The 27,909-nt window shown below is 45.9% G+C and overlaps 1 protein-coding gene across 2 annotated transcripts in view; it reads left to right on the top strand.

Annotated features, from left to right (window-relative positions):
• WDFY3 (WD repeat and FYVE domain containing 3) overlaps window positions 1-26,705 on the top strand; it is a 279,283-nt gene extending 252,578 nt beyond the window's left edge. For both annotated transcript variants that reach the window (XM_066574359.1, XM_066574358.1), the window contains 11 exons: window positions 3,146-3,358; window positions 6,083-6,230; window positions 8,104-8,258; window positions 8,341-8,499; window positions 10,513-10,692; window positions 14,669-14,851; window positions 16,378-16,474; window positions 16,585-16,917; window positions 17,850-17,961; window positions 21,667-21,864; window positions 23,301-26,705. In XM_066574359.1, the coding sequence (XP_066430456.1) occupies window positions 3,146-3,358; window positions 6,083-6,230; window positions 8,104-8,258; window positions 8,341-8,499; window positions 10,513-10,692; window positions 14,669-14,851; window positions 16,378-16,474; window positions 16,585-16,917; window positions 17,850-17,961; window positions 21,667-21,864; window positions 23,301-23,421 (1,899 nt within the window). In that variant the 3' untranslated portion in view covers window positions 23,422-26,705. The remainder of the gene's footprint in view (window positions 1-3,145; window positions 3,359-6,082; window positions 6,231-8,103; window positions 8,259-8,340; window positions 8,500-10,512; window positions 10,693-14,668; window positions 14,852-16,377; window positions 16,475-16,584; window positions 16,918-17,849; window positions 17,962-21,666; window positions 21,865-23,300) is intronic.
• Window positions 26,706-27,909: the final 1,204 nt, after the last annotated feature.

The following is a 27,909-nucleotide window of genomic DNA, read 5'->3' as shown; positions in this document are numbered from 1 at the left end:
CGTGTGGTTGCATCAGGAACTCTATTGCATAGCCCCTGGACACGACCTCCTGCACCCAGGTATCTGAGACATGAGTCGACCAGACCTGGCTGACCTAGAGAAGCCGACCCCCCACCCTATCCGGAAACAGGTGGGGGCAGTCCCTCATGCGGAGGGCTTTTGGAACTCTTCGTAGGCTGAGGCCCACGCCAAGAGACCTTGGTTTAAAGGAAGTCCTCTTCCTTTATACCCGCTCCTGCGGACCTTTCCTCTCCATCCTGCGAGAACTCGTTCGGCGACAGGGGCAAAAGTCTCTGCTGCGGCAAAAGCGAGCTCCTTTTACCCGTAGAAGTCAACGGGACCTGGGCCTCCCAGGCGGACATGCTGGCTGGGGGCCGCCATCTGACGAGAGCAAGAACATTCAGCTTAGAATGCCCGTTGACCCTCTGAGATGAGCCCGACTAGCTCGGCGCCAAAAAGGCGAGATCCTCCAAAGGGCATATTGATTAACGACCCCTTTGAAGAAGCATCTGCATCCCACGATTTTAACCATAGGCTCCGGCAAGTTGCCATTGATGCTGCAGAGGCCCGAGCCACCTGTTTGGCTGCATCTGCTGTGCTGTGCCTGGCAAATTCCCGGGAGAAGCCCCTTCAAGGACTCCCCCTCGTAACCGTTTTGCCCAGTCAGTAATAGCCTTACTGACCCGGGAAGAGGCAAACACAGGCTTAAGAGCCGACCTAACCGCCTCGAAAACGGTCTTCGCCAACGCCTCGACCTTTCGATCCTTGAAATCCGTGAGATAGGAGGACTCCGCCGTAGGCAGCATAATAGGCTTAGCCAGGCGAGAGATAGGCGAATCAACTAGCGGTGGGATCGACTACTTCTCCTAACTTTTGCGAGAAGAGGTATTTCCCGTCCAAGTAACCAAACTTGGAAGGAACGCTTATCCCGGTGCCTTCCACTCCTTAGATAGGACCCTGTCAAAGGCCTCATGGGCAGGAAAGGTCTTCAGGAAGTGTCTGGGCTGCCTAAAAGAAAAGGATCCCAGACGCCTGTGGCTCTTGCTCAGTGAGCTGAAACGTATCCCCTAAGCTCTCCACCATCGCCGAAAATCTAAGGACCTGATCCTCCTCCATGACAAAGTCTGAGGAGGAGTCAAACCAATCCTCGTCCGAACAGACCTTCTCTGTCGATGATCGACGCGACCTCGTACCCGAGGAGCGCAAAACGGCGAGGAGGATGGAGACCGGGAGGACCGCCGTGAGTCCGGGGGCCTGTCCCGTCTTCGCCGACGGCCGCGCTGCGAGCCATCTCTGTTTCTCTCACATGAACCGGAAGCGTCCTGTGCCAACTTCTCCAAAATCGCACCAGACGCCCGAGTGAGGATCGACCCTGCAAGGGACAAGGAGCGGGCCCACTCCAGCTCGGCCATAAATGGGGGCTGAACGGGGGAGGGGTGCTTTGCACTGTCACTTGTTTCGCTGGGGAGCAGTCTCTACAAAATAGCTCAGCCTGTCCGCATGCGAACTCTAGGGTACGGCGTGAGCAAGCCAAGCGCGTTGCTCTTGCTGTCCCTGGTCCAGCCTTCAGAACTCTGAGGTCGGACATGGTGCTGGGATTTTGACCTGGCAAAAAGCTGCAAACTATCCTCCTCTATGCCAACCGCCGGCAGGAGGGATGAGCAGCAAGAGGGGGAAGATCGCCGCCAGGCAGCTTACCCTGGGTCCTTGTCGAGGTCCGGGGAGCCGCTGAGTCGAGAGCCTGCAGATGCTGAAGAGGCCTCCTGGAACTTTGACTTGTACTGCACACCAGCCTGAGCAAGCACAGCAGCAAGGAGTGGAGGCGCAGGGCGGTCTCAATCTTTGGCGCGCTGTCTCCCAATATGCTGCTTCACCACATCATCCCTCCTCACAATCCTTGAGAGGGAGGGAGGAAGGGAGGGGCCGGAGAGGGGCACCGTGCATCCCAAAGAGGCCACGCCCCCTACGTGCGGCGTCGCGAAGCCACGCCCCCTACGCAGCTAAGCCACGCCCCCTACGCTGCGCCCCGCGAAGCCACGCCCCCATGCGTGCTAGGGCGTGGTCAAGTCGTAGCCACGCCCCCCATCAGTCCAGAGTGTTGCTGCCGCGCCCAGGGCTGCACAGAGGCCCCCTATTGTGCCCCATATGCTGCAGGAGTGCCCCCAATTGCCAGGAGCCAAAGCCCGGGCGGCACTATGTCAATGCGCTGTGCTACTAAGGTGCCTCGCCGGGACACCACCGCGTGTAGCCATACCAACTCAGCATGCTCGTGCCCTGATACCAGCACCAGAACACCACCAGGTAAGCCATCACCCAGAAACAGCCCCCCGCGCTGCCTGCTAGCTCAAAGGGAGCAGAGGGAGAGATTAACCTGCCAGCCGCTGCACTATAATATGGGCACACTAGCGCTTACCCTACGCCATGCCGCGACATACGGGGAGAGCCAAGGGAGGGGGGAAGGGAAGGTCGCCAGCGCATACTCACCTCTTGCGTCCTTGCTGGTGGAAATAGCGGCTCCCCAGTTCCAGCAGCCTACCCCTGTAACATCGCCTGCCCATGGGAAGGGGATGCGGACCTCTGCACCAAACATGGGGGGCTCTCGCTGGCGGGCTACATGCAGATATATATGATCCGGATGGGCCACCTTTTCTTCTGAGGCGGGCCGGGCAAGAAGCAACCTGGACAAACCCGAGGTTGTTCGCCCTCCTCTCCGTTCGGGTTTGATGGGGAGCGTCCTGCCTCTCCGTCTAACCCTGGCCCTTAAAACTAGCCCTAACGGGCACGACCGTCCTCCTTCGAGACACTAAGCTAAAAACTGATTAGCCTGCTGTCGGCAGGAGGGATATAGCCAGAGGGCGGAGCTAACTTTTTGTGCTTAGTGTCGCCTCCTAGTGGCAGAAGCTATATCCCACGGTCTTTGCTGTGTACCCCAATGACACGAGCGAGAAAATGCGGATTTGATTTCTGGACGCCCCTATGGGCAGCTTGATTTACAGATTCCGCAAATCAGACCCACCCGTGGACATTGGGCCTTATACAGATATTCTCCTTTTCATACGTGTACCATTTGTAGCTTACTATGTATGACAGATTTCACAATGAAGGCCATTACTCTCCCCCCCCCCCCCCTCCCCCTTCCCCCCAGGCTCTAGAATGTGACTACGTCAGTGCGCACCTTCACGAATGGATAGACCTGATCTTTGGCTACAAGCAACAGGGTCCGCCTGCTGTTGATGCTGTCAATGTTTTTCATCACCTCTTCTATGAAGGACAAGTGGACATCTACAACATTAATGACCCTCTGAAGGAGACTGCTACCATAGGCTTTATTAATAATTTTGGGCAGATACCCAAACAGGTAAAGAAGCCATGATATATAGGCAAGAAAGCATGTAAGGCATTATATTGTATCCACCAGTATTCGTGTTCTTACAGGTAGAACAGACGCATGTTAGCGATTTGCAGAAAAGCACCAGTTTGTCTGCCGGCTGGTCGTTATAGTGCAGATCTGCTATTTTAGCTCACTTTGTGTTTTTGGTTGGTTGGTGGCAGCAGTGTTCTCGCCAGTCTTCTGTCTACTATATATGTATGTTTAGCATCCCTTATTACTGCTTCATTCTAAAGTATATGAGTTCTGACGCTCTTGTTAATGCTTCAATGTAATTTGTGTAATCCATGTAAATCTCAGCAAACATGCTTAACAGGAGCGCCACACAGAGGTCAACCATATTAATTATAGAACAGAGGGCCTAACTATTACTAATAACCCAGAGGAGGTGCTGCTAGAGCAACAAAGTGTGTGTGTGTGTGTGTGTGTGTGTGTGTGTGTGTGTGTGAGAGAGAGCCTTATTACTAATTGGGCAGTCACAGCAGAGGTACTATAACAGTGTTGGTAAACCTTTTTAGAAACCAAGTGCTCAAACTGCAACCCAAAACCCACTTATTTATTACAAAGTGCCAACACGCCAGGGGGCGGAGCTTATCACAATGTATGATTTTACCCCGTCATTCTAAAAAGGACAGGGCCGCTTCAAAATAGACACTGTGCAGATTTTTACTGCTTTTTGGATGCAGAATTTGCCACAGAAATTACTGTTGAAGACATTCTGCAGCATTTCTGCCACGTGTAAACCTACTCCAGTGTTAATGGTAACCCCCACAGCGGCCCCAGCGGCAATAGTGACATACCACAGTGGCCCCGTTAGTAATGGTAACGATCCCACAGCAGCCCCAGTAGTAATGGTGACGATCCCACAGCGGCCCCGGTAGTAATGATGGCGATCCCACAGCGGCCCCAGTAGTAATGGTGGTGATCCCACAGCAGCCCTGATTGTAATGCTCTTACTACTGGTGCCAATATAGGGGACACTATTACTAATAATATCCCCTATATCAGCCCCAGTAGTAACAGCACCCTCCTAAGACCCATATACTTCCCCCTCCTCATCGAAGCGCCTCTGCTCGGCGCTGCTGCTGACACTGATCCCAGGTGCACACTGTGACATCAGTGTGTGCTGCCGGAAACCTCCTCCGCCTGCTGTCACGGAACCATGGAGGAAACGTCAGCAGAGGGGGGAGGAGGATCCCGGGTGCACACTGACGTCACAGTATGTGCCGGGATCAGCGCCACTAGCCGTGCTACTGAGTGAATACTGGCAGGGAAGCCACGGTACCCCTGCTGGTATTCACAGCCGTGGTGAGCAGCCGCCAGCATGCACAGCAGCAGGGAAGGGCTCTGCATGCCGCAGGTTTGCCACCACTGTACTATAACTAATTGCAGCAATAGCAGTGGCTCTGTTACTAATATAGGTCACAGTGTATGTTTTATTAATAAATGGGTCTTTAACAGGAGTCCTATAACTAATTGGTGCCACGAAGAGTACCTATTACATATGTGGGGTCACAGTGGACTTACTGTTACTTTGTGGGGCCACAGTTGACACTCCATTACTAAGTGGAGCCACAGCCAGAGCACCATTTCTTACTGGAGTCCTATTACTGACTGGGGGCACAGAGATGGTCTTATTACGTAGTGAGACAAAAGCAGAAGCACTAATAATAATGGGACCATAGCAGTACATTGTTACTATAGGGGGCACTGAGAAGTCCATTAGGGTTTGCGGCAGGAAGACTAGGAGAGTATGCAGAAGTGAGTGCTGACTGTAAGAAATCTTATTGGACCCAGAGAGAAGGAAACCAAATACGGGCCACTCCAAACGGAGACAATATCACCTGTGATCACTGGCGGTAACTGCATTGTAATAGCTATCATTAGAGGAGAAATATAGTTTGGGATTTTGTATTTATGTACAAAGCTTGGTTCTCTGTGCTGTATTTATGGTATGAGCATGGTTCTGGTACTGTATTTATGGTATGAGCATGGTTCTAGTGCCATATTTTTGTACGGAGTATGATTCTGGTGCTGTATTTATGTTATGAGCCTGGTTCTGGTACTGTATGCCATGAGCTTAGTTCTAGGGGTGTAGCTATATTATGAGCCTGGATCTGGTACTGTATGCCATGAGCTTAGTTCTAGGGGTGTAGCTATATTATGAGCCTGGTTCTGGTGCTGTAGTTTTGTACTGAGTTTGATTCTGGTACTGTATTTATGTTGAATAAACAAGTTAAAGATGGAAGAACACTAAGTGGCTGGCCGCACACAGACAGACCATGCACACTTGCGGTGGCCAGTGGCCGTACAATGGTTTGGCTGCGTGTGGCCAGTTATTCTGCTGTGGGTTTCTTTGTGGGTTCGCATGTGTTTTTATTCCTGTCAGTAGGCAAAAACCATATGCTGAATTTACGCCACACTTCTTTTGTGGCTCCATGTGAAGCAGTGACAGCTTAGTCATGAATTGCTGCACGGCTTTAGAAGCTGAATCCTATCCCACCGTGTGAACATACCCTAAGGGTGGGCACTACTTATGGGCCAACGCTGTGTGCTTGCACCCCAGGCTAGAACTTGCCAGCCAGCGCCTGGTGCTTAACAAATAACGTCACCTCTTTTAATCTCTAAATGTAAACTTTTAACGTAATTTTTGGTAAAATGTAAACTTTTCTTACTTTTTGTCTTTTTATTTAGTTATTTAAAAAACCGCATCCACCAAAACGTGTTAGAAGCCGCCTAAACGGAGACATGTCGTCAATATCCATGCCCTTGGGATCTGCTTGTGACAAGATATTTTTCCACCACTTAGACAATCTGAGGCCATCCTTAACACCGGTCAAAGGTATTGGCATTACTGGATTGAGAATGGTGTGCGCGGAATACTAGGGACATGTAGACTGAAAAGTTAGGGCACGGGCCATAAGTACACAAATTATTGGGATATGTTCACTGTGGAGTACCCTTTAAATACCATATAGTGACATCATCAGACACTAGCTTAGCCTATAAACGCAAACATTAATGCACAACTTTTACATAGATACAACCACTGTTGGGTCATCCCTACAATCGTGCAAAACTTACATGTGCCGACAGTAGAGATGAGCGAGCATACTCGCTAAGGGCAATTACTCAAGCGATGCTTGTCCTTAGCGAGTACCTGCCCGCTCGGAAGAAAAGATTCAGGTGCTGCTGCAGGTGAGAGGTGAGTTGCAGGAGTGAGCAGGGGGGAGCGGGGGGAGAGAGGAAGAGAGAGATCTCCCCTCCGTTGCCCCCCGCCGGCACCCAAACCTTTTCTCTCGAGCGGGCAGGTACTCGCTAAGGACAATGCTCGCTTGAGTAATTGCCCTTAGCGAGTATGCTCACTCATCTCTAGCCGACAGTATTGTGATGTCACTACAGTGGACGAAAGCCTATATTTAACATGTTATTTTGTCATCATCTCTGCATACTCCAGCAAATCTCTGGGTCGCTGGGGTATCGGCAGCCTGGCACCCAGCGATCAAATATTTATTCCCTATTTACTCCCTATCGCTCAAAAGCCATCGACTGCTCCGATCTTTCACTCTTCGGCTGAACGATGATTTTTAGGTAAGCATAAAATCCATCGTTCAACCGGAGGGAAGATGACACAGACCTCATGCTGTGTTTGCTGTCCATGGTGCTGTATGGGAGCACTGATTGCATTGTACTCAGCTGAAAGCCCATGGCAGCCCATAGCAGAGCAAAGGAGCTGAATGCAGAAAGCAGACCACCTGTTGTTCTCTGCATACAGCTCTGGGGGCTCATTCACATGCAAATGAAGGTGATAACCTGCTAATGGACATTAGTGTCCATTAGCAGTTTATGCAAAACGATTGCTCAAAACTATCTTTTGAATGATTACCTTTGAGTGTAAATGAACCTTTAGGCCACGCTCACACGACGGGTCGGATTCCGTATATGGGAGGTCCATAGCGGATTCTGGCTGTGAGCCTAGCCGGTCACCCTGCGTACCTGATTTCTATGTATTGCGGATGACCGTGGCGGCTCGTTAGCGCAGTACAGCTTTTTTTTATGGTTTGTATTTCCCACATGTTAATTGCGGATGGCCTGCGGCTTGGTTGCCTTTATTGACTTCAATGGAGGTCGTCCTCACCGAGTCTGCGGTAAAATAGAGCATGCTGCGCTTTCTCCTCCGCTCGTGGGAACACGCAATTCGTATCCGCAAGTGTGAAGGAAAAATCGAAAGTTCATGCCTTTCAATGCCTGCTTTTTTGCTGCGGATCCTCTGCGTGGACGGCGATCGCGAATTTCACAATTGGAATCCGTGCGTGTGAGACCCCACTGAGGGGCTGTGCAGCCAGTCTATATAGGCAGATACATCATTCTCATTCAAGTATACAGTGAATGAACGATTTGGCGAGCAACCAACTGATGGATCCGTATTTAAACCCAACGATTATTGAAGGAGCCAACGATGGTTTTCATGCTTGCATGAAGGGAATGGTAAGCGAATGAATTATCATTCATCGTTCAATCGTTGGCTGTGTTTACACTGAGCAATTATTGTTCAAATGTGAAGGATCTAGAGTTTTTTGGGGGAGAGGGGGGTTTATGATCGTCCCGTCTAAACGCACCGTGTATCTTATACTTCTGCCTGTATTGTATCGCCCTCTGCTGTATGTTATATTAATTTTCACTATATTTTCATAAAAACCTGTCCTTTTTCCAAGAACTGAAAGAGCCCATCGGGCAGATAGTCTGCACAGATAAGGGGATTCTGGCCGTGGAACAGAACAAGGTTCTCATCCCGCCCACCTGGAACAAGACTTTTGCATGGGGCTACGCAGACCTCAGCTGCAGACTGGGAACATACGAGTCTGACAAGGTGTGGAACTCTGACCTCCTTATCTGCGCATGTAAAGACTCTGCAATCTGCATTGCTACAAAGTATATGTCTTGTTTTGCAGGCCGTTGTTGTCTATGAATGCTTATCTGAATGGGGGCAGATTCTCTGTGCCATTTGCCCGAACCCCAAAATGGTTATCACTGCAGGAACTAGTACAGTGATCTGCGTGTGGGAGATTGGAACATCCAAAGAGAAGGCAAAATCCCTCACACTTAAACAGGTTTGTGAAAACTCTTACTATGTAGATCTGCCATGATAACACCCTGGCTGTGTAGTCTGGACCTTCCCCATATAATAGCTGGCTAGCTATGTAGTCTGATGCCACCCTCTTTACCGGCATTTTTTAGCCCCCTAGAGGGCTAGACCATGCAATCTTCTGATTGCTCATTTAATATATTGCAATACTTTTGTATTGCGGTGTAATATGCCACTTGGCAGTCAGGATTGGAACAGAGGGTCAGCTGTTTGTTACAGCCCAAATCCTGTACTAATGCCACACGCCATAACAGCAGTCGTGTATTCTATGGTTTCCAGACTCACTTTTCGAATATTAACCCCACATTTATTATGTGGCAGTTCAGAACAGACCCCATCCTCTATTCCTTTTGTCTCTTCTACCTTAAATTACCATTAAACAGGGCGATAGAAACAGCGAATTTGAGCGCTAGTTGTAACATGTAGACACTCTTGGCTTTCATCTCGTCTAAAGACAAAAAAGCAATTGGCCCGTGTGAACAGGCAGTTGTACACTTATGAATAACTGCCTGTTTGCACTGAATGGAGGCGGGTGGCCGGAAGAGATCTCCAGCCCGTTCCACCTCCATTTACTGAACAACTTTCGTTCCTGTGTGAAAGCACAGGAACAATATTAGTCCCATTTAAAGGTACCTTTACAATGTATGACTGGCAGGCACATAAGCACCCAACAGCTGTACCAATTGGTTCAAGTGAATGGAGTTGGCATGGCTGGGGATCATTCTGGCCTGGCTGCTTACATCCATTGTAAACAGGCAGTCGCACGTATATTGAGTGACTCCTGTTCACATTGAGCGATAAGCCACTCAGCAACTCACTGAAACGGAATGACTAGCGACAACTGAGTGACTTCTCATTCAGAGCCCTGTCGCTGACTGTATGTTCACGGGCCGACAGACTCTCTAAATCACTCATTTCAGGGATTATTCGAGCGATTATCGGATAACTTCTCTACAGCGATCACTCAAGTTACAACAGCCTCAGGATACAACTTCTTCAACGTACAATGATCTTTCCCGGGCTCTTTCGGTTTTAACCAGATCCAACATACAATGTCGCTAGCAGTCTGGATTTGCGGCACATGCACGCTACTGAAGAAGCCAGCCAGTCAGTACGGAGAGTTCACTGGTAAAACACCTGATCTGCTCTCTAGTAGCGCCCCTCTATGATACAGTACGGTACCACATGTAGACGCTCCAGGTTATTTTCTGTACAGAACCCTTGAGACGCTGCTGTCCTCCACATAGAAAGTGATTTACATCATCCTGCAGCTATTTCTGTTACATGTAAGAACTTGCTTTGTCTGTATTAGTTATCTGCTGGTTGTACCAGAATATCAAGTTATGCCTTGACCAAAGGATAGAGGATAACTTGCTGATCAGTAGGGGCCTCACCATTGAGACCCCCGCAGTGACAGGAGAGCCGGATATGGGAGTCCCGTTCTCGAGATCGATGGGGGTCTCAATGGTGAAGATAACTAGCTGATCGGTAGGGGCCTCACCATTGAGACCCCCGTCGATCTCGAGAATGGGACTCCCATATTCCGCTCTCTTGTCACTGCGGGGGTCTCAATGGTGAGGCCCCTACCGATCAGCTAGTTATCTTCACCATTGAGACCCCCGCCAATCTCGAACAGGACTCCCATATCCGGCTCTCTTGTCACTGCGGGGGTTGCTTCTCCCACCTGCAGTGAACGAAGCCCCGGCCGGGCATGCACAATTAGCGCTCTATTTATTTCAGTGATGGAAGTAATAGAACGGATGACCATTAACGGTGAATGGCGCGCAGAGCACACACGCTCGGCCGGGGCTCCATTCAGAGTGATGTCAGTGGATAGCGGATAACTTGTTGTTCTGGTACAACCCCTAACCCCATGTTGTATTACTTGGAGCCCTTGTATTTGCTAATAGAATAATTGTGCTTAGTAGGAAAAATATGGTTCCATAACAATAGAACTCCTTTCTGTTTTGTCTTCTAGGCACTGATTGGCCATACGGACACCGTCACGTGTCTGACTGCTTCGTTGGCATATCACATAGTTGTCAGCGGATCTCGCGATCGCACCTGCATCATATGGGACCTGAACAAGCTTTCATTCGTGACACAATTACGCGGCCACAGAGCTCCGGTCTCTGCTCTCTGTATAAACGAATTAACAGTGAGTGACGAGTCATGTGTTACCGGAGATTGCAATACATAGAATAGCAATAAATGCGGGCAGCCGCTGCACATAAGGAATCGCAGATGGGTGGAATTCTCCATCAATATCTATACTTGGAATTAATATATTGGTACATTTTGAATGAGAAGCACCTTTTAAAGGGATGTCTCATCAGAGACCATTCCTTTCCGAATGCGGCACCCCGGGTGAGCAGCTGATCGCCCTGGATCCCACTCCCGCAACCCAACAAGTAGGTGATTTTGTTAGGAGAAGCCACTGCCAGTCAGAGGTTTTCCTGGTCTTAATAACCCCTTCCCGCTGCAGGGCGTAAGTTTACGTCCTGGCAGCCTGGTACTTCCCGCAACAGGGCGTAAACTTACGTCCTGGAGATAGCGCGGGATCTTATGTGATCCCGCGCTATCCCGCAGCGGGAGCCAACTGTCAGTCACAGCCGGCGTCCCGCTGCAACAGCGGGGGGTCATCGGAGATACGACCCCCGCTGTTAACCCCTTCCCTGCCGCGATCTAAGTAGATCGCGGCAGGGAAAGAGTTCACAGAGGGAGCGCGGCTCCCTCTGTGTCTCCGGCCAGAACTCGCGATGTCATCGCGAGAGCCCGGCCTGTCACCATGGCAACAGGACGCCAGACACTGGCGTCCTGTATTGCCTATGCCTATAATTGCTGTACAAGCGATAAGGCATGGCAGAGCAGTAGCTCTGCCATGCCTTATACCAGCGATCATCAGGGCAGTGGTTAAAGTCCCTCAGAGGGACTCGAATAGTGTAAAAAAAACAAAGATTAAAAAAAGAATTTAAAAAAATATAAAAAAAAGAGTAAAAAAAAACATTTTTTAATGCTTTTTCTCAGATTAGCATAAAAAAAAAATAAAATCCCACATATTTGGTATTGTCGCGTCCGCAACGACGCGTACAATAAGTTGCACATGCTTTTGACTGTGCATGGAAAAAAACGCTAAAAAAAGCGCTAAAAAAACGAGGCAAAATGCTAATTTTTAGCATTTTGCCTCACTAAAAACGCAATAAAAGTGATCAAAAAAGCCGTATGTACCCCAAAATGGTACCAATAAAATCTACAGCTCGTCTCGCAAAAAATAAGCCGTCATAGAGCTCCGTACATCAAAAAATAAAAAAGTTACAGGACTTTGAATGCAGCAATTTAGAAAAAAAAAAAAGATTACCCAGAAAAAGGGTTTTTATTGCAGAAAAGTGGGAAAACCTAAAAAAAATGTAAGAATTTTGGTATCGTTGTAACCGTACCGGTCCGCAGAAAAAATGGAATGTCTCATTTATGCTGCATGAGTACCGCTGTTAAAAAAAAATTTAAAAAAATTTAAAAAAAATCTATGGCAGAATTGATGCGTTTTCTCTCCCTGCTATCATAAAAAAAAAAAAAAAAAAAAAGTTTTACAATATAGTCTATGTACCCAAAAGTGGCACCGATAAAAACTACAGTTCGCCACGCAAAAAACAAGCCCTCATACGGCCGCATCGACAGAGAAATAAAAAAGTTATGACTTTTGATAAACGGAGAAGAAAATCCGCCAAAAATTGTTGCGTCCTTAAGCCCAAAATAGGCTGTGTCATGAAGGGGTTAAGCAGTCATCCTGTGGTACAAAGACCTCCTAAAGTCCTCCAGAATGGTCTCTGTGCCAGTGCATGGTGAGGGGTACCAAGCAGGTGTATCCTGCATTATGATGATCATATGTCCCAATAGAGCATAGAAAAAAAGGGTTTTAACCCCTTCCCGCTCCAGGACGTACATTTACGTACATCTGGTACGTAAATGTACGGCCTCCCCACAGGTGTCATGGCTGCCGAGGGCCTTCTGAAAGGCGCCAGGGCTGCCTTGAGAGACTGCCTATCAAGCCATCCCCGTGGGGTGGCTTGATAGGCTGCTGGTCAGAATGCAGTATGACATAATACTATAGCATTACATCATACTGCAGGAGCGATCAAAGTAACATAGTTTGTAAGGCCGAATGAAGACAATGCCATCTAGTTCAGCCTGTTTATCCTCCTGTTTTGTTGATCCAGAGGAAGGCAAAAACCCCCAAGAGCAGAAGCCAATTAGCCCTTTTGGGGAAAAAATTCCTTCCCGACTCCCTAATGGCAATCAGACTAATCCCTGGATCAACCCCTAATACTGTGTTTCCCCCGAAAATAAGACAGGGTCTTATTTTAATTTTTGCTCCAAAATATTTCTTTTTTACATGTATAGCTGCCTGGACACTATTTGAAAATTCATGATATGGCTTATTTTCAGGGAAACAGGGTAGTTCCTACCTGCCTGTATACCCAGATTAACAATTAACCTAAGATTTATATCCTGTAATATCCTTCCGCTCTAGAAAGACATCTCCTCCCCTCTTAAACTCCTCTATGGATTTTGCCATCACCACTTCCTCCGGTAGAGAGTTCCACAGTCTCACTGCTCTTACAGTAAAGAACCCCTTTCTATGTTGGTGATGAAACCTGCTTTCCTCTAGACGTAGCGGATGTCCTCTTGTTACCGTCGTGGTCCTGGGTATAAACAGATCATGGGAGAGATCCTTGTATTGTCCCCTCATGTACTTATACATGGTTATTTGGTCGCCCCTTAGCTGTCTTTTTTCTGGAGTAAATAATCCCAGTTTTGATGCCTCTCGGGGTATTCCAGTCCCGTCATTCCATGTATCAGTTTAGTTGCCCTTCTTTGAACCCCCTCAAGCACTGTAACATCTTCCCTGAGCACCGGTGACCAGAACTGTGCGCAGTATTCCATGTGAGGCCTGACAAGTGCCTTATATAGTGGGAGGATAATGTTCTCGTCCTTCGCCCCTACACCTCTTTTAATGCACCCCAAGACTTTATTTGCCTTTGCAGCAGCTGACTGGCATTGGTTACTCCAGTTCAGTCTACAATCCACTAGTACCCCCAGATCCTTTTCCATATCACTTTTCCATAGCAGTACCCCATTTAGTGTATATTGGTGACATCCGTTTCTCCTGCCCATGTGCATAACCTTACATTTTTCAACATTGAACTTCATTTGCCATTTTTCTGCCCAAGCCCCCAGTATCACATATTGTAGTCCCCCAGGGGTGCTTAAAAGAAAAGTATAAAAAAGAGCAATAAAGTTTTTTTAATTGTAAAGAAAAAAAAAAGTCATTAAAGTTTAAAAAATAAAGAACACCAGAAATGCACTTTTTCAGTCACCCTGTATCCCAGAAAAAAAACGCAATAAAAAGCAATCAAAAAGTCGTATGTATTCCGAATTAGTACTAACATAAACTACAGGACATCGCTGAACTACGGCGACAGAAAAATACAAAACACTATTGCGCAGAAGATAGCGGCAGAAAATAATTTAAAAAAATTAAATGTCTTTGAAAAAAAAACAATAAAAAAACTATACAAGTGGTTTCGTAGTAATCATGTCGCTTTTGTTGCAGTTTGTGCGCTGTAGAAGCAAGACGCACTGAAAGATGGCAAAATGTCGTTTGGTTTTTTTTTTCATTTTACTCCTCTTAGAATTTTTTTTCTAAGTTTTTCAGTACATTATATGGTACAGTACATGGCACCATTGAAAAATGCAACTCGTCCCGCAAAAAAACAAGCCCTCATACAGCGACGTCGATGGATAAATAAACGAGTTTTTATTTTTTTTTTTATTTTTTTTTTTTTAAGTAGGGGAGGAAAAAAACGAAAATGGAAAAAAAAAAGGGCCGAGTCATGAAGGGGTTAATGCCTTCAACACCAAAGGCACCATGACATGAATGCAGTATTCTAATCTAGCTATACAAAGCTTATGTTATGGAGTTTATATCTAGGTTTGCCCTTTTCTACAAACTCATCTGTTTGAGTTCAGAGAGATATTTCTAAAATGGTCGGAAATGACTTAATACTGAATCACTCTGGAGTTTGCGGTCTTTCGGTAACGTTGTGCCTCGGTAACCCCAAGTTCCTCTGTTCTAGGGTGACATTGTGTCATGTGCGGGCACTTACATTCACGTGTGGAGCATTAATGGCAACCCTATCGTCAGCGTGAATACATTTACTGGAAGAAGCCAACAGATCTTATGCTGCTGCTTGTCTGAAATGAATGAATGGGACACGCAAAATGTTTTTGTCACTGGACATTCAGATGGAGTTGTGCGCGTAAGTAATCATTTCTGCTGTCCCTTTAACAATAAAATGAATCCATCAGCTTATTATGCCGCCCTATTTAAGTACATTATAGCTAACGGGCCGTGTTTAGGAGTTCGGTGTATTCATGAGAGGAAGCTCTCTCACACCTTAGAGCAATGATTGACAATCTTGTGAGGGCCAGGGGAGAGGTAACATAGTATGTAAGGCCGAAAAAAAAAATGGCCATCCAGTTCAGCCTATTACCCACCAATGAGGTAGAAGCCAATTTTCCCCAATTAAGGGAATAAATTCCTTACCGATTCCAATCTGGCAATTGGCATAACCCCTGGATGACCGACCCTTCTGAAGTAAAGAACCCCCTTTCTATGTTGTGTAGAAGCCTTCTTTCCTCAATACATAGAGGGCGCCCCCTTGTTACAATCACAGTCCTGGGTATAAATAGGTGATGGGAGAGATCTCGTTTGGGAAAGGGTCAGGTAGAGCTCTGATCCCGAACACACTGGACTCCAACTATGAGTTTGCTGTATTCTTTCAGTGCTCCTGGCCAAAAGACACAAACTACTAGGAGTACAGGCTTCACACTAAGTACAGCATATTAAAGGGATTGTCCAGGCAAAAACTATTGATGCTCTATCCTTAGGATAATTAATCGCCATGGACCCTCCACACGGGATTCCCAGTGATCACCTGATCGCCCAGTCGGGCTGTTAGGACAGCAGGCTGGACATGCGTCATTGGGGAAGTGGCGTAACTGGTTTGACTACCATTGACATCAATGGGAGTTGAAGTGGCTATTACACTTCCAAGTCCGCCCCCGTGTTGGAGGCGGAGGTCCTAGAAGTGTAACTGCTACTTCTGTTTCCATCCTTATCATGCATGTTCGGCCAGCTGCAGTGACAACGGGCTGGGCGATCAGGTGATTGCTGGGGATACCATGCAGTAGGTTCATGGCGATTCACTAAGAATGTCGTATCCTGAGGACAAGTCATCAATAGTTTTTGCCCGGAGGACTTTCTTTAAACTTTTAGCTAATGGCACTATTTATGATGATGTAGAGACGTTCTTCCATAAGCTACTGAAATGAAGTGTATGGAGATTAACTGCAAAACCAGCCAGAGTCCATGTCAAAGAGTGGCGCTATTACTACCCTTTTTTTTTCTAATCTTATGCTAATCTTTTAAATGGCTTCTTCATGTTGTACTTTTTTTCTTTTAATGTCCAGTTTTTGTTTAATTATATGTTTTTATGTGTCATATAGAAGCTTTATGACAGAACCGTTGAAGCTGTTGTTCAGGATTAGGAAAACATAGCTGCTCTCTTCCAGGAAACAGCACCACACCTATCAATAGGTTGTGTGTAGTATTGCAGTTCTTTGCCATTCATTTCAATGGAGCTGCAATACCAGAGATAACCAATGCACAGGAGTGGCGCTGTTTCTGAGAAAGAGCAGCCATCTTATTGTAATTGTGGACATCCACTTTAAATACGGCTTGTGAAGACCATACTGAATGCTATTATGTTCCTTGTTATTCTAGTTTTGGAGGATGGAGTTTTTACAAGTGCCAGAGACGCCAGCGCCGGAGCCAGCGGATACCATGGAAATGCCCGACGAATGCTCAGAGACCCAAATCGGTATCTGGATGCTGTTCGCCCCTTGTGGCGTTCATATTTGTTCCTATATTCTCCAACTGTTACTTCCCAGCGCAGTTATGTGACGGTTTTATTTGTCTACCACAACACAGGGCACGAAGCTCAGGAAGACGACAGCAGCGACTCGGATGTGGAAGACCAGAGCTCGAGCCAAGACACCAGACAGAAGGACGGCCAGGCTCAGCCTAGCACTGTCACTCCCAGGACAAGAGCATCATCCGCTAGAGCCGGCCTGGCAGCATGGTCAGCGGACAGCAGCTCCGATGATTCCAGACGTTGGTCAGATCAGCTGAGCTTGGATGAAAAAGACGGCTTCGTCTTTGTTAATTATTCCGAAGGTCAATCAAAAGTTCAGTTCCCGCAGGTCCAAAGCGGAGGTCAGACAACACACCCCGAGGGCCGGCACTACAACAAACTGAAAACTGGTAAGAGTAACTAATAGTATTGTACGCTATTGTTTAGGGGAATCTTTCTTCTGCAGTGATGACTACATTCCACGAAAATGACCACACGTTCCACTTCCCTTGAGCTTGAGAATGATCTCCAGCCCGCTCCTCCTTCATTGACTAGCGATGCTCCTTCCTGAGTTAAACCCCTGGAATGACCATCACTGGGATGGCTGTCCTTCATCTGTGCCTGACAAGTCCTCCTGTGTAGAAGAAATGGAAAAGGAGCTAGATAATGAGCCAGTAGTGATAGTAGAATATTCATACCCATCCCCAGCAGCTTCAGACTCTTGGCATCAGTTACAGCAGCTTGCAGTCTGCTCATGAACCTTGGATTACAGGTTAATATGAGCCGGGCATCTTGCTTTTGCTTCTGCAATCTAGATTGCCTGCTATCAAAGTAGCCTCTTAATATTTGGTGAAAAAGTGGAGCTACACGTCATCTACTGCATTTTATAAGGGGGTAGTTCTATATACTGTATATTCCATGTGCAGGTTGGAGGAGAGATAAGACATATCATAAAACTGTCACATTCCTGAGCTCAGTGGACTGATTAAGTATTTATGTCTCAGCTCAGTTTGTCACTTAAAACAACAGACCGTCTCAAATTTCTGTGTGTGAACATTTGTATATCAATCAAGAGGGGTGTTCTCTCTGCATTTGTATATTATATATGTGCCCCATCCAAACCAGTTCCATTTTAGCCTGAGGAAGGATCCATAGAAGATCCAAAAGCTCACTGTAACATCTTGCATTTTTGTTAGCCATTAAAAGGTATCATATCTACAAGATTACTTGGTTTCTCTCACTGGCAACAATCACACTATATACTGTATATAACGCCGGGTGGAAGGAGCTGGTAATACTGTGGGGGGCGCTGTTTTGACTCAGGACTGCTGCTTTATTTCAGGATACAGGTGGGAGCGCCAGTTAGTGTTTAGAAGTAAACTTACTATGCACACAGCATTTGATCGGAAGGACAATGCTCACCCCGCAGAGATCACAGCGCTGGGGATATCCAAGTAAGTGCCCATAACGCACGTATGTATGCATGTCCGTCCGTGTGGGTGACAGCCGTGGAGTTGGGAATTGAGTCTTGTTGACCAGAAAAGAAGGGTTTGTGTTTGGCAGTGTCACCTAGTACATATGTGCGATAGCATGGGAACAGCTATTATATTAGTACCTACAAAGAGCTACAGGGGCTTCATCAGCAAGATGCTCTTCATCATTATGCTGCCCCCATATGGCTGCACTTGGATGCATGAAGTCAATTCCCTTTTTCCCCACCCCCCACCCCCCCAATTTATACCCATCAGCTCAACATTAGTCTATTTCAGATTTCAATCGCACATCTTCCACTGTCTTTAAAGGGGTTATCTCAAAGTTCAAGAGAAGAGAAGGGTGGAGCGACTCTTATTAAGGATGTGCTCCTAATATTGAGAATAGTTTTTAGTAGTATAGTTGGTAGGGTGCTGTCGGTTCAATTACCGTCACCAGAGGTAACGGGGCATAGAAATGCTTAATTGTAAAGAGGAGAAAATGATGGACTCTGGGGCGAAACCCTTGTAATGTAAGGCCCCCTCTCCACAGGCGATGCAAAGTCCGACGGCAGATCTCCGCCGCGGTAGCCGCTGCTCGGGAGCAGGGGCTGCCGCCGATTCTCCGCTGGTCAGCCCTATCTGATAGATAGGCTGGCCGCGGAGAATCAGGGGCAATTTGCAGCATGCTGCGAATTGCCCGCCGCGAGCGGAGAATTGCAATGATTCTCTGCTCGTGGACAGATGCCGGCGCTTTCCATAGCGATGCTATGGAAAGCGTCGGCTGGCGTGATTCGCCGGTCGTTTACCGCCAGCACAATCACGCCCTCGCACAGGCACCCTAAAGCACATAAAAGCAAATGGATTAACCCAATTTTCTTCTCTATTAATTAATGGATAGCGAGAACAAATAACACGTTTCAGGGACGCAGCCCCTTCTTCAGAAACGGCCGGAAAGAATACAGGGATGTTGCTGGATATTCGTGGGTTCCTGCCATTCTTCTTTCCTGGAGGTACAGAACATGAATATCCAGTAACAACCCTGTTATCTACATATCGGTGTCGCCTCTCAGTGTAAAACCCCATTTACACACTATGATATCACTAAAAATTTGTTCAAACAATGGCTTTTGAGTGATAATCGTTGCGTGTAAACATTTCCATCTTTCGCTCTTCTGCTGAACGATGATTTTCAAGTGAGCTTAAAATCCATCGTTCGGACGGAGAGAGATGGCAGGTACCGCACGCTGTGTTCTCCATGGGTGCAGCTGATTTACATTGTATTAAGCTGACAGCCAGTGGCAGCCCATGCGAAGACAATGCATCTGAGTGCAAAGTCCAGACCACATGCTGGGATTTGCAGACAGCTGCTGGAGGCTCATTTATACGCAAATGAAGGTAATAAACTGCTAATGGAGATTAATGTGCATTAGCAGTTTATGCAAAACGATCGCTAAAACTGTTAGTCTTTCAATCTTTTGAAAGATTGTCTTTGCGTGTAAATGGGCCTTAATCCCGCCTCTGATGTTAGATGACTGCTGCAAAAGCCTCCTCTACAGATTAAGAAGTATCAGCTTATTAGGCTCTGTGGTCAGTGTGAAAAATACAGTTTTTTCGTGAAAAATATAGATGATAGAAAATGTAAAAAAAAAAATTACGAAAAATTCTTTAAAACATGTTTAACATAAAACATGATTTATATAATATGCCATTTTCTGATGACACATCCCCCTTCAAATTAGTCAGAGGTTTTGGTAGGCAGAAAGACGTGTTACATGCCTCAATTGCGGTGTTATTGTAGAATGCTACAATGGGGTTTGGCGCTTAAAGACGTCACAATATTGTCTTTGCTTCTTGGCCTCATTCCATTGTGATGATGTCATAATCCCTTTCTTCCTCACTTATAGGCTTTGTCCTCTTATTGACTGAATATTAGGACGTCTCTAAGGAACGTTTCAGTCTTCTCTTGTAGTGATACCGCAGGGTGTTTGATGGAATCACGTCACCATTACATTGCGCCGCACCACGATGATATAATAGTCTCTGTACTCCTGTATAGACGGTCTTGTATCGGGATGATGTCACTATATATGGAGTTTGTCTTTATTGGCTTCTTGAGTTCTATTGAAAAACCAGTACAATAGACTATTGTCTGGCAGAGAAAGTGTATTATTACATGGTGGCCATACAGGTGAATGCTGCGGTGTTGGGGCTTCTTGGCAGCAGACTCCCCTCTATGACACACATATACCCAAACACATAAGCGGACACAAGGAGATTGCATCTGGACAAGTTGGGGGCAGAAAATGATGGTAAATGAGGTGTAACACTGATAAATGTAGGATTCTGCACATGGGCAGGAAATGCATGTCACCATTACACAGTAAATGGGAAACCACTGGGGAACCCGGACATGGAGAAGGACTTGGGGATTTTAGTTAGCGATAAGCTTCACTGGAGCAACCAGTGTCAGGCAGCTGCTGCCAAGGCAAATAGGATCAAGGGGGGCATCAGAAGAGATCTATGGGCCCATGACGAGGACATTGTTCTTCCTCTGTACAAGTCACTGGTCAGACCACACATGGAATATTGTGAACAGTTTTGGGCATCGGTACTCAAGAAGGACATATCAGAGCTTGAGCGGGTACAAAGGCGGCAACTAAAGTAATAAATGGAATGGGAGGGCTACAATACCCAGAGAGGTTATCAAAACTGGGGTTATTTCGTTTAGAAAAAAATGGCTATGGAGTGACCTAATAACTAGGTACAATACAGTGATCTCTCCCATCATCTCGTTATACCCAGGACTGTAACAAGGGGGCGCTCTAATAACTATGTACAGACTATATCAGGGGACAGTACAGAGATCTCGCCCATCATCTAGTTATACCCAGGACTGTAACAAGGGGGCCCCTCTATGTTTATAGGGAAGAAGGTTTCTACACAACATAGAAGGGGGTTCTTTTCTGTAAGAGCAGCGAGACTGTGGAACACTCTGCCTGAGGACGTGGTGATGGTGAACTCGATAAGAGTTCAAGAGGGGCCTGAATACCTTGAAAATACCTTTTTCCCTTCCTCTGGATCAACATTGAGGGAGTAATAGACTTAACTAGATGGATGTGTGTCTTATGTTTGACCTTACATACTATGTTACTATGTAATAGGGCATATGAACCGTACTACTTCACCATAATCAGTCGAATTGGTGATGAATCTTTGGATTCCTTCCTTGTTGGGTGAAATGTTAGAAAGAATAGTCCACTTTATGAAAGTACAGTTACACTTTAAACCATCTGACATATCATAGGGACTTGTGAAAAGTCCTGATCGCTGGAGGCCCGGGGGTGAGGCTCTAGAACGAAGCAGCACGGTCCCTTCTCGCTAGCTGAAGACTGGTGCAACGGGAAGTCTATGAGCCCTTCTCCAGCTAGCGAGCTGATCCCGCACTCCACTGAGCATTCCTGCTGCGATCGGTGGGGTCTCCGCTTGACAAGCCCCCATTACATATTTAAAGGTTTTTGAAAATGCAGTTATAGGTTGTGTGTGCGGTATTACGTGTCTCTGTTACATGAGGCCCACTGTGGGTTGACGAAGACTCCTTAGATTGAGCTACTCCATACAATAAGATGCTGTTTTCTCTGCTAGAACCTTCTTGGCTTCAGCGTTTGACCGTTCTCCATTCTTCTTTAGGGATCACAGCAGGATCTTGGTTGGCGACAGCAGAGGACGGGTGTTCAGCTGGTCAGTAAGTGATCAGCCGGGGCGCTCTGCTGCCGACCATTGGGTGAAGGATGAAGGGATGGACAGTTGTTCAGGATGTGCAGTGAGGTTTTCCCTGACTGAGAGGAGGCACCATTGCAGGAACTGTGGGCAGCTCTTTTGCCAAAAGTAAGTACTTGCTTGCAGACACAAAGCTGCCCGGACATGTGCTTCATGTAAAATAAACTTGTAATAGAATGGAAGGTACATGGATTTACGGTATCTGTACACGGGACAACTGTCGGGTGACTATCCCTCCTGTGCTTTTACACAACGGCGATCTCTTCCATCCGCCTCCATTCACAGTCAACAGGAGTCGTTCGGAGACTGAGCACCTCCTGTTCACGCTGAGCGAGAAGCCACTAGGTAGTCGTTTTGTTTCAGTGCTCTGAAACAGAACGACTAACAACTGAGCGTCTTCTCGCTGCGTGCCGCGTCTGGGTCCGGGTGTACACGGGCCGACAGTCACTCTTATACTGCTGAATTGAGCAACTATGCAGGCGACTACTGGCCCATGTAAAAGTACATTTATACAGCGCCTTGCAAAAGTGTTTCCCCTTGGAGGTGTTCCCACTTTGTTGCACTACAGCCTGGAATTAAAAGGGATTTGGGGGGTTTCTACGCTTTGTTTTATACAACATGCTGAACGCTGTGAAGGTGCAAATTATTTTTTAACTGTGGCACAATAAATGCAAAAACAAAGAGCTTTAATATACATAAGTATTCACCCCTTGAACGTCCGTACCGCGTGTCCCCGAAAATAAGACCTACCCTGATTTTTAGGGGGGGGGCTTAAAATATAAGCCCTTCCCCCAAAATAAGCCCTAGCTACACTACCTAAAGAAGAAAAAAACAATACTCAGCAGGCGCTGTTCCGTTCGGGTCCCTCTCGCTGCTTCGGCAGTCTTCCGTGTAGTCCTCAGCGCTGAGAGAGCATTCTTTTCCTGGTTAAGGGGGCTGTTTAGACAGAAGACACATCGATGACTCGTTCAAAGAAGAAGTTGTTCAGTCTTTCACCTTCGCTGTATAAGTGACCGAGAACGACTGAACGATCGGTATTTGAACCCAACGATTAGCGAACGAGCCAACCATGGTTTTCATGCCTCCACAACATGAACGTCGAACTATTTGTCGTTCAATCATTGGCTGCATTTATATTGAACTCTTCTCGTTCATTTTTGCTCGTTTTAAATGATTTATAACGGTTCGGTATAAAAGGCCCTTTAACCCTTTCCAATCCACTGTCTGACCTCTGAAGACATTATGGCTTAAGGCTGTACAGCTCCGATGTTGGAAGACGTCCGTTGGGGTTCTCTTACTGCATATTGCCAGCCTCTCTGCTGTGGGAGCCTATCCAACGTGTCACCTCATGCAGTACTGGCTTTAGCCAGCAGATAGCGCTGTTGTATAACAGCAGAACAAGAGTAAGCCCCCTAGGAAAACCAGGATACAAATTGGATTGGACAGGGTTAATTCTGAGTTTATTCCCGCTGCCTACAAACCACGTCTACCCGGGATCATAGCTACAACTTCTCGGTCATCTGTACGTTTTTTCTGTCTTCTAGGTGCAGTCGATTCCAGTCCGAAATTAAGCGCCTGAAGATCTCTTCTCCGGTGAGAGTGTGTCAGAACTGTTACTATAACTTACAGCACGAGCGAGGCTCTGAGGAGTCTTCAAGGAACTAGATGGATCTCCGCCATCATAACATGAAACACTCCGCTTTCTGCTGTAACCAACATTCTTTCCAAAATGGGTTGGAACGTTTACATGCAACTTTGTTTTGTGTTCCGAACACAACCGCAAGAAAAAAAGGGATCATCGGCTCACTAATGACTTGATGTTGACGTTCATTACGGAGACTTTGGTGAGCTTCTATATAATCTAGTTCTGCTGCTATGTCTGCTGGCTGAAGAAAGTGCCCAACCAACAGCTCTCATACTACCTTGTGTTTGTTTTTTGTAGAGCAGTCCCTCCGCACAGTAACCTAATAGATAGCTTTTCAGACAAGTAAGCCGCTTACGAAGAAATGACTCAAAAGTCGTGTACAGTTTATTGTAAATAAAATATTGGCCTTTTTATTGAAATTCTCCAGTTTAACTTGCCTGTTACATGGGACTAATCTTCACAAAGGAACTCAAGTAATCGATCACCAATATACTTTTGTCTGTACTGTCCTTCTGTTCTGCATCTTCCAACATGTATGTATTTTTAAGGCATCTCTACCACCTCTACTCTCGCAGCCCAACTCTTCCTAAAAAAAAAAGCATCATCAGATTTACTTTGCTTTGGTTCGGCACCAACTACTTGCCTGGGTTCGGCACCGATCCATAACTAGTATCTGCTGCAAATCGCCAACCAGACGCACTTTAAAATTCCGATTCAATAGCTTTCAAATCCATCAGTAAGTTTCAGCATATGACTTCTGTGCATGTCTGGGGGTTCTTGGGGTTGTGCACTCTATATTAAAGCTGCACACATTTGAACTATGTCTGTGAAATGTCTTGTGATATGATGAAGAAGGGATAAGCGGATACACCGGTATTGGGTTACCTCCTTCGCGGATATAGACGGACAGCCTGGGTGCATCACAGCTCGGACGACCTGCGCTAGGTTTGATTGTGACCGGTTGTGGCCGTATAATGGCCTTGGACTTCATGAAACTCACGAGCCATAATTCTAATCAATCACAGCTGCATAGGAATAATGGGTTGTATATATATATATTGGGTTGCATGGCTGATCGTTCCATGCGTAGCACAAATTTTAGTGTTCTCTTCATTTCCTAGTGAATACAGTTGGTCGGTGGCATAGACATATATTGCGGCACAGGACATTGGGCATTTTTAAATAAAGGCACATAACTTATTTTTTAAGTGACATTCTATGAATTTTAACTTCGGTCAGTAAAGGGAATTTTTCAAATTGCTGCTGAGACGTGTTCACTGTATTTGATGATTTTGTGGAGACCACTTAGTTCCCCTCCCCCCATAAAGCAATACAATGATAGACTGAATCGGCTGCTTTCCTACCGGAAGCCTCATTCTCTAATCTGGTGTTAGCAGCGAAGACTCTTTAGTGGATGCAAGTCCTTTTTATACTTTTGGCTGGGGAGATGTCTTACCAAGATCCAAGGAGGTTGAGAAGTTCACTCTATCAGTACTGGAAGGTTTGCAAGGAGACTTTCTGTTGAGAAAATCTAGTAGTTCCATATTGAAACTTTGTGAGTGACCGGAGTTGCTTGCCGGTTCGTAATCCGGTATTAATCAACGTGCAATCAAATTTTGCATCTCCTGCACCCCTAAAATACCCTGCTGATATTACATAAAACTTTAACCCTATCCAATCCATTGTCTGACGTCTAAAGACATTATGATTTAAGGCTGTACAGCTCAGATGTTGGAAGACGTCCGTCGGGGTTCTCTTACTGTATATTGCCAGCCTCTCTGCTGTCGGAGCCTATCCAACGTGTCACCTCATGCAGTACTGGCTTTAGCCAGCAGATAGCGCCGTTGTATAACGGCAGGAAAAGAGTAAGCCCCCTAGGAAAACCAGGATACAAATTGGATTGGAAAGGTTTAAGTATACCGTATAGATCTCAGAGGGTGCTGCTCTCAGCTACTCATCATGGCAGCCAACCAACCACTTGCTTCCATTTGCAGACACTTTGGGCCTGGTTCTTGGCTTCGGTTGATAATAAACAATGGTTGTAATGTTTTCCTTTACATCCCAGTAACTGTATGGATATTAGAAAGGTAGACTCCTATATTTATATCATAATGAAGATTTTGCTCTATCTTCAATATCTTCAAAATGGCCGACATTGCTCAAAAGGTGTAAATTCTCACTAAATGCTGCGAATTCGAAACTTGCTTTATTTTCTAAGTTTGCACTAGACAGATAATTGGTTTGTATATTTGTTTGCACACCTCCCAGCTGTTTGGTTTTATTTGCGAAGTTCTCACTTTCCTATTTTCAAAGGGGTGGGGCTTCTTGAAAGTCACCTATGGACCAGGGGTGGAGATGATCTCTATTCCAGTTTTGTAAATACATATTGGGTGATATGCCTTTTGAGCAGTGTTAATAACAAACAGAAAAACTTTGTTATTCTACAGATGCATGAACTGTGGCAAACTTTGGGGCAGTTAAGAAGGGGGATCAACTTTTTTTTTTTTTTTAAATATATACAACTCTGATGGCCCGTATATATAGTAAAAGGTCACATGAAAACATGAAGCCAGTTTAACTCTATGGTAAATTTCCTAACTGTTCACATCCTCCTACGCACACCCATGTATCCTCCAGTATACTTGTAAGCTGTAATCTAATTGTATTGTCATGCTTCCTGATAGAACAGGCTTTGTAAGGGGCTTGCCTCAGTCCTATAGAACACTATCAATAAATTATTTTGCACCTTTATGTAATATAACAGTAGTAGCCAAATATTATTTTTGCTCTGTATTATTTTCGAGACTCATTTGGATTCATAACAAGAAAAAAAAAACAACAAAAAACCTGTGTATAAAAAAGAAAAAATATTTATGCAGTGAAAAGGAGCAAAAAATTTTTAGGAAGTATTTTTCATTTCAGCAAGTTTTGTTACTTGTTGCATGGGTAATTAACACAGCTGACTTTTTGTGTCAGTGCAATGTATATTTTATTTTGTCCTGTTATTAACTTGTATGGCCTTACAGACAGCCATGTACTTATATGGCAGCAGAAGTTGTTTGATAATAGCTGGCGATTACTGGAGAGGAGAATTTTGTACTGTATTACAGAATTCAGTATCTTTTTTTTTTTTTTCTTTTTTTTGGTGGTTAATGCGGGCAGAAAGTAGTGAGCAGTCTGGAATATCTGAATGTTTATTGTATATCTGTCAAGAAAGTAGAGGAATAGCTATGACAAGTCAATGCAGGTCAGGTAGTTAAGTTTTTAATTATGAATAAATACCTGCTTTTTACCACCAATACAATGGCTGTCTGTGTCTCCTTCTTCCACAATGTGAATCAGTAAGAGGTGTAAAGAAATTACTTGTATTGAAGGCTGTCGTGTAGAGATGAGCAAGCGTACTCGCTAAGGCAAAATACTCGAGCAAGCAGTGCCTCATGCGAGTACCTGCCTGCTCGTCTCTAAAGATTTGGCTGCCGGCGGGGGAGGGTGGCGAGTTGCGGGGAGGGAGAGGGGAGAGAGTGAGAGATGTCCCACTACCCCCTCCTCCCCGCCGGCACCTGAATCTTTAGAGACGAGCGGGCAGGTACTCGCATAAGCCACTACGAGGTGTGTGTGTGTGTGTGTGTGTGTGTGTGTGTGTGTGTGTAGATGCGAACAAGCTAACAGTGCTGTCACTCACTCTTCTAGACAAGTCAATTCTCCTTTTGAAAGGATTGCGACCAGGCCTCTAAAGCTAGGGGATGGGGGAGCCCATGCCCCCCACCACACTATGCTCTGTATTGTACCCGACAGCAGCCACTGGTATACAGCGATGAAGGAATATACAGCGCTCAAACACTGGGGAGAGGAGAGGTTGTGGCGTGAGGGTATCTGCGCAGCTCTATCCAATCTGAGAGTAGAACAGGAATCTTGATATCAGGTCTGCTCACACAGACCATACTTTCCCTAGCACGGTCCTCCCACCAGGCACAGTGGCTGAGGTCAGCTGGTATTAGTCCTGTTAAAGTAATCCAAATTGGGGGATACTCAAGGGGCATCATAGCCTTTATCAATCAGGTATGTCTAACTATTTAAACACCAAGCTTTGGAGAAGAGAACAATGAAAACACTGAAATGATGTTTCCAAGCTCTTCTATTTTATGCTCTAAAACCTCTTGCATTGCAAGTATAACAACCCCTTTCTGCCCCCCCCTATCTCCCACAAGGTTAAACCATTCAAAGTCTAGAGCATGTATGATTACAAAAGGTTAATTATAACAAAGCTGCATTTGTAAAATGTACCTACACTCTCATTCCATGTCCAGCGATACACATACCATGTCATTTATACAGATAAGACCCATATCTATTTATACACACACACACACACACACACACACACACACCGCAAATTCACATTATTTATGCCTCTTGTGCAGCAATAACAGTCATTACCTACTCACACAGGCAATGGAAGTGAAAACTTAAATATCACAATTTTCCTTTTCTGATTTCTACGTGCTTTG

The sequence above is a fragment of the Eleutherodactylus coqui genome, chromosome 7 (genome assembly GCF_035609145.1).
Source record: "Eleutherodactylus coqui strain aEleCoq1 chromosome 7, aEleCoq1.hap1, whole genome shotgun sequence".
Taxonomy (NCBI): Eukaryota; Metazoa; Chordata; class Amphibia; order Anura; family Eleutherodactylidae; genus Eleutherodactylus; species Eleutherodactylus coqui.
Note: the sequence above shows the minus strand (reverse complement) of the source record. Positions and strands in the feature narration are given on the sequence as shown.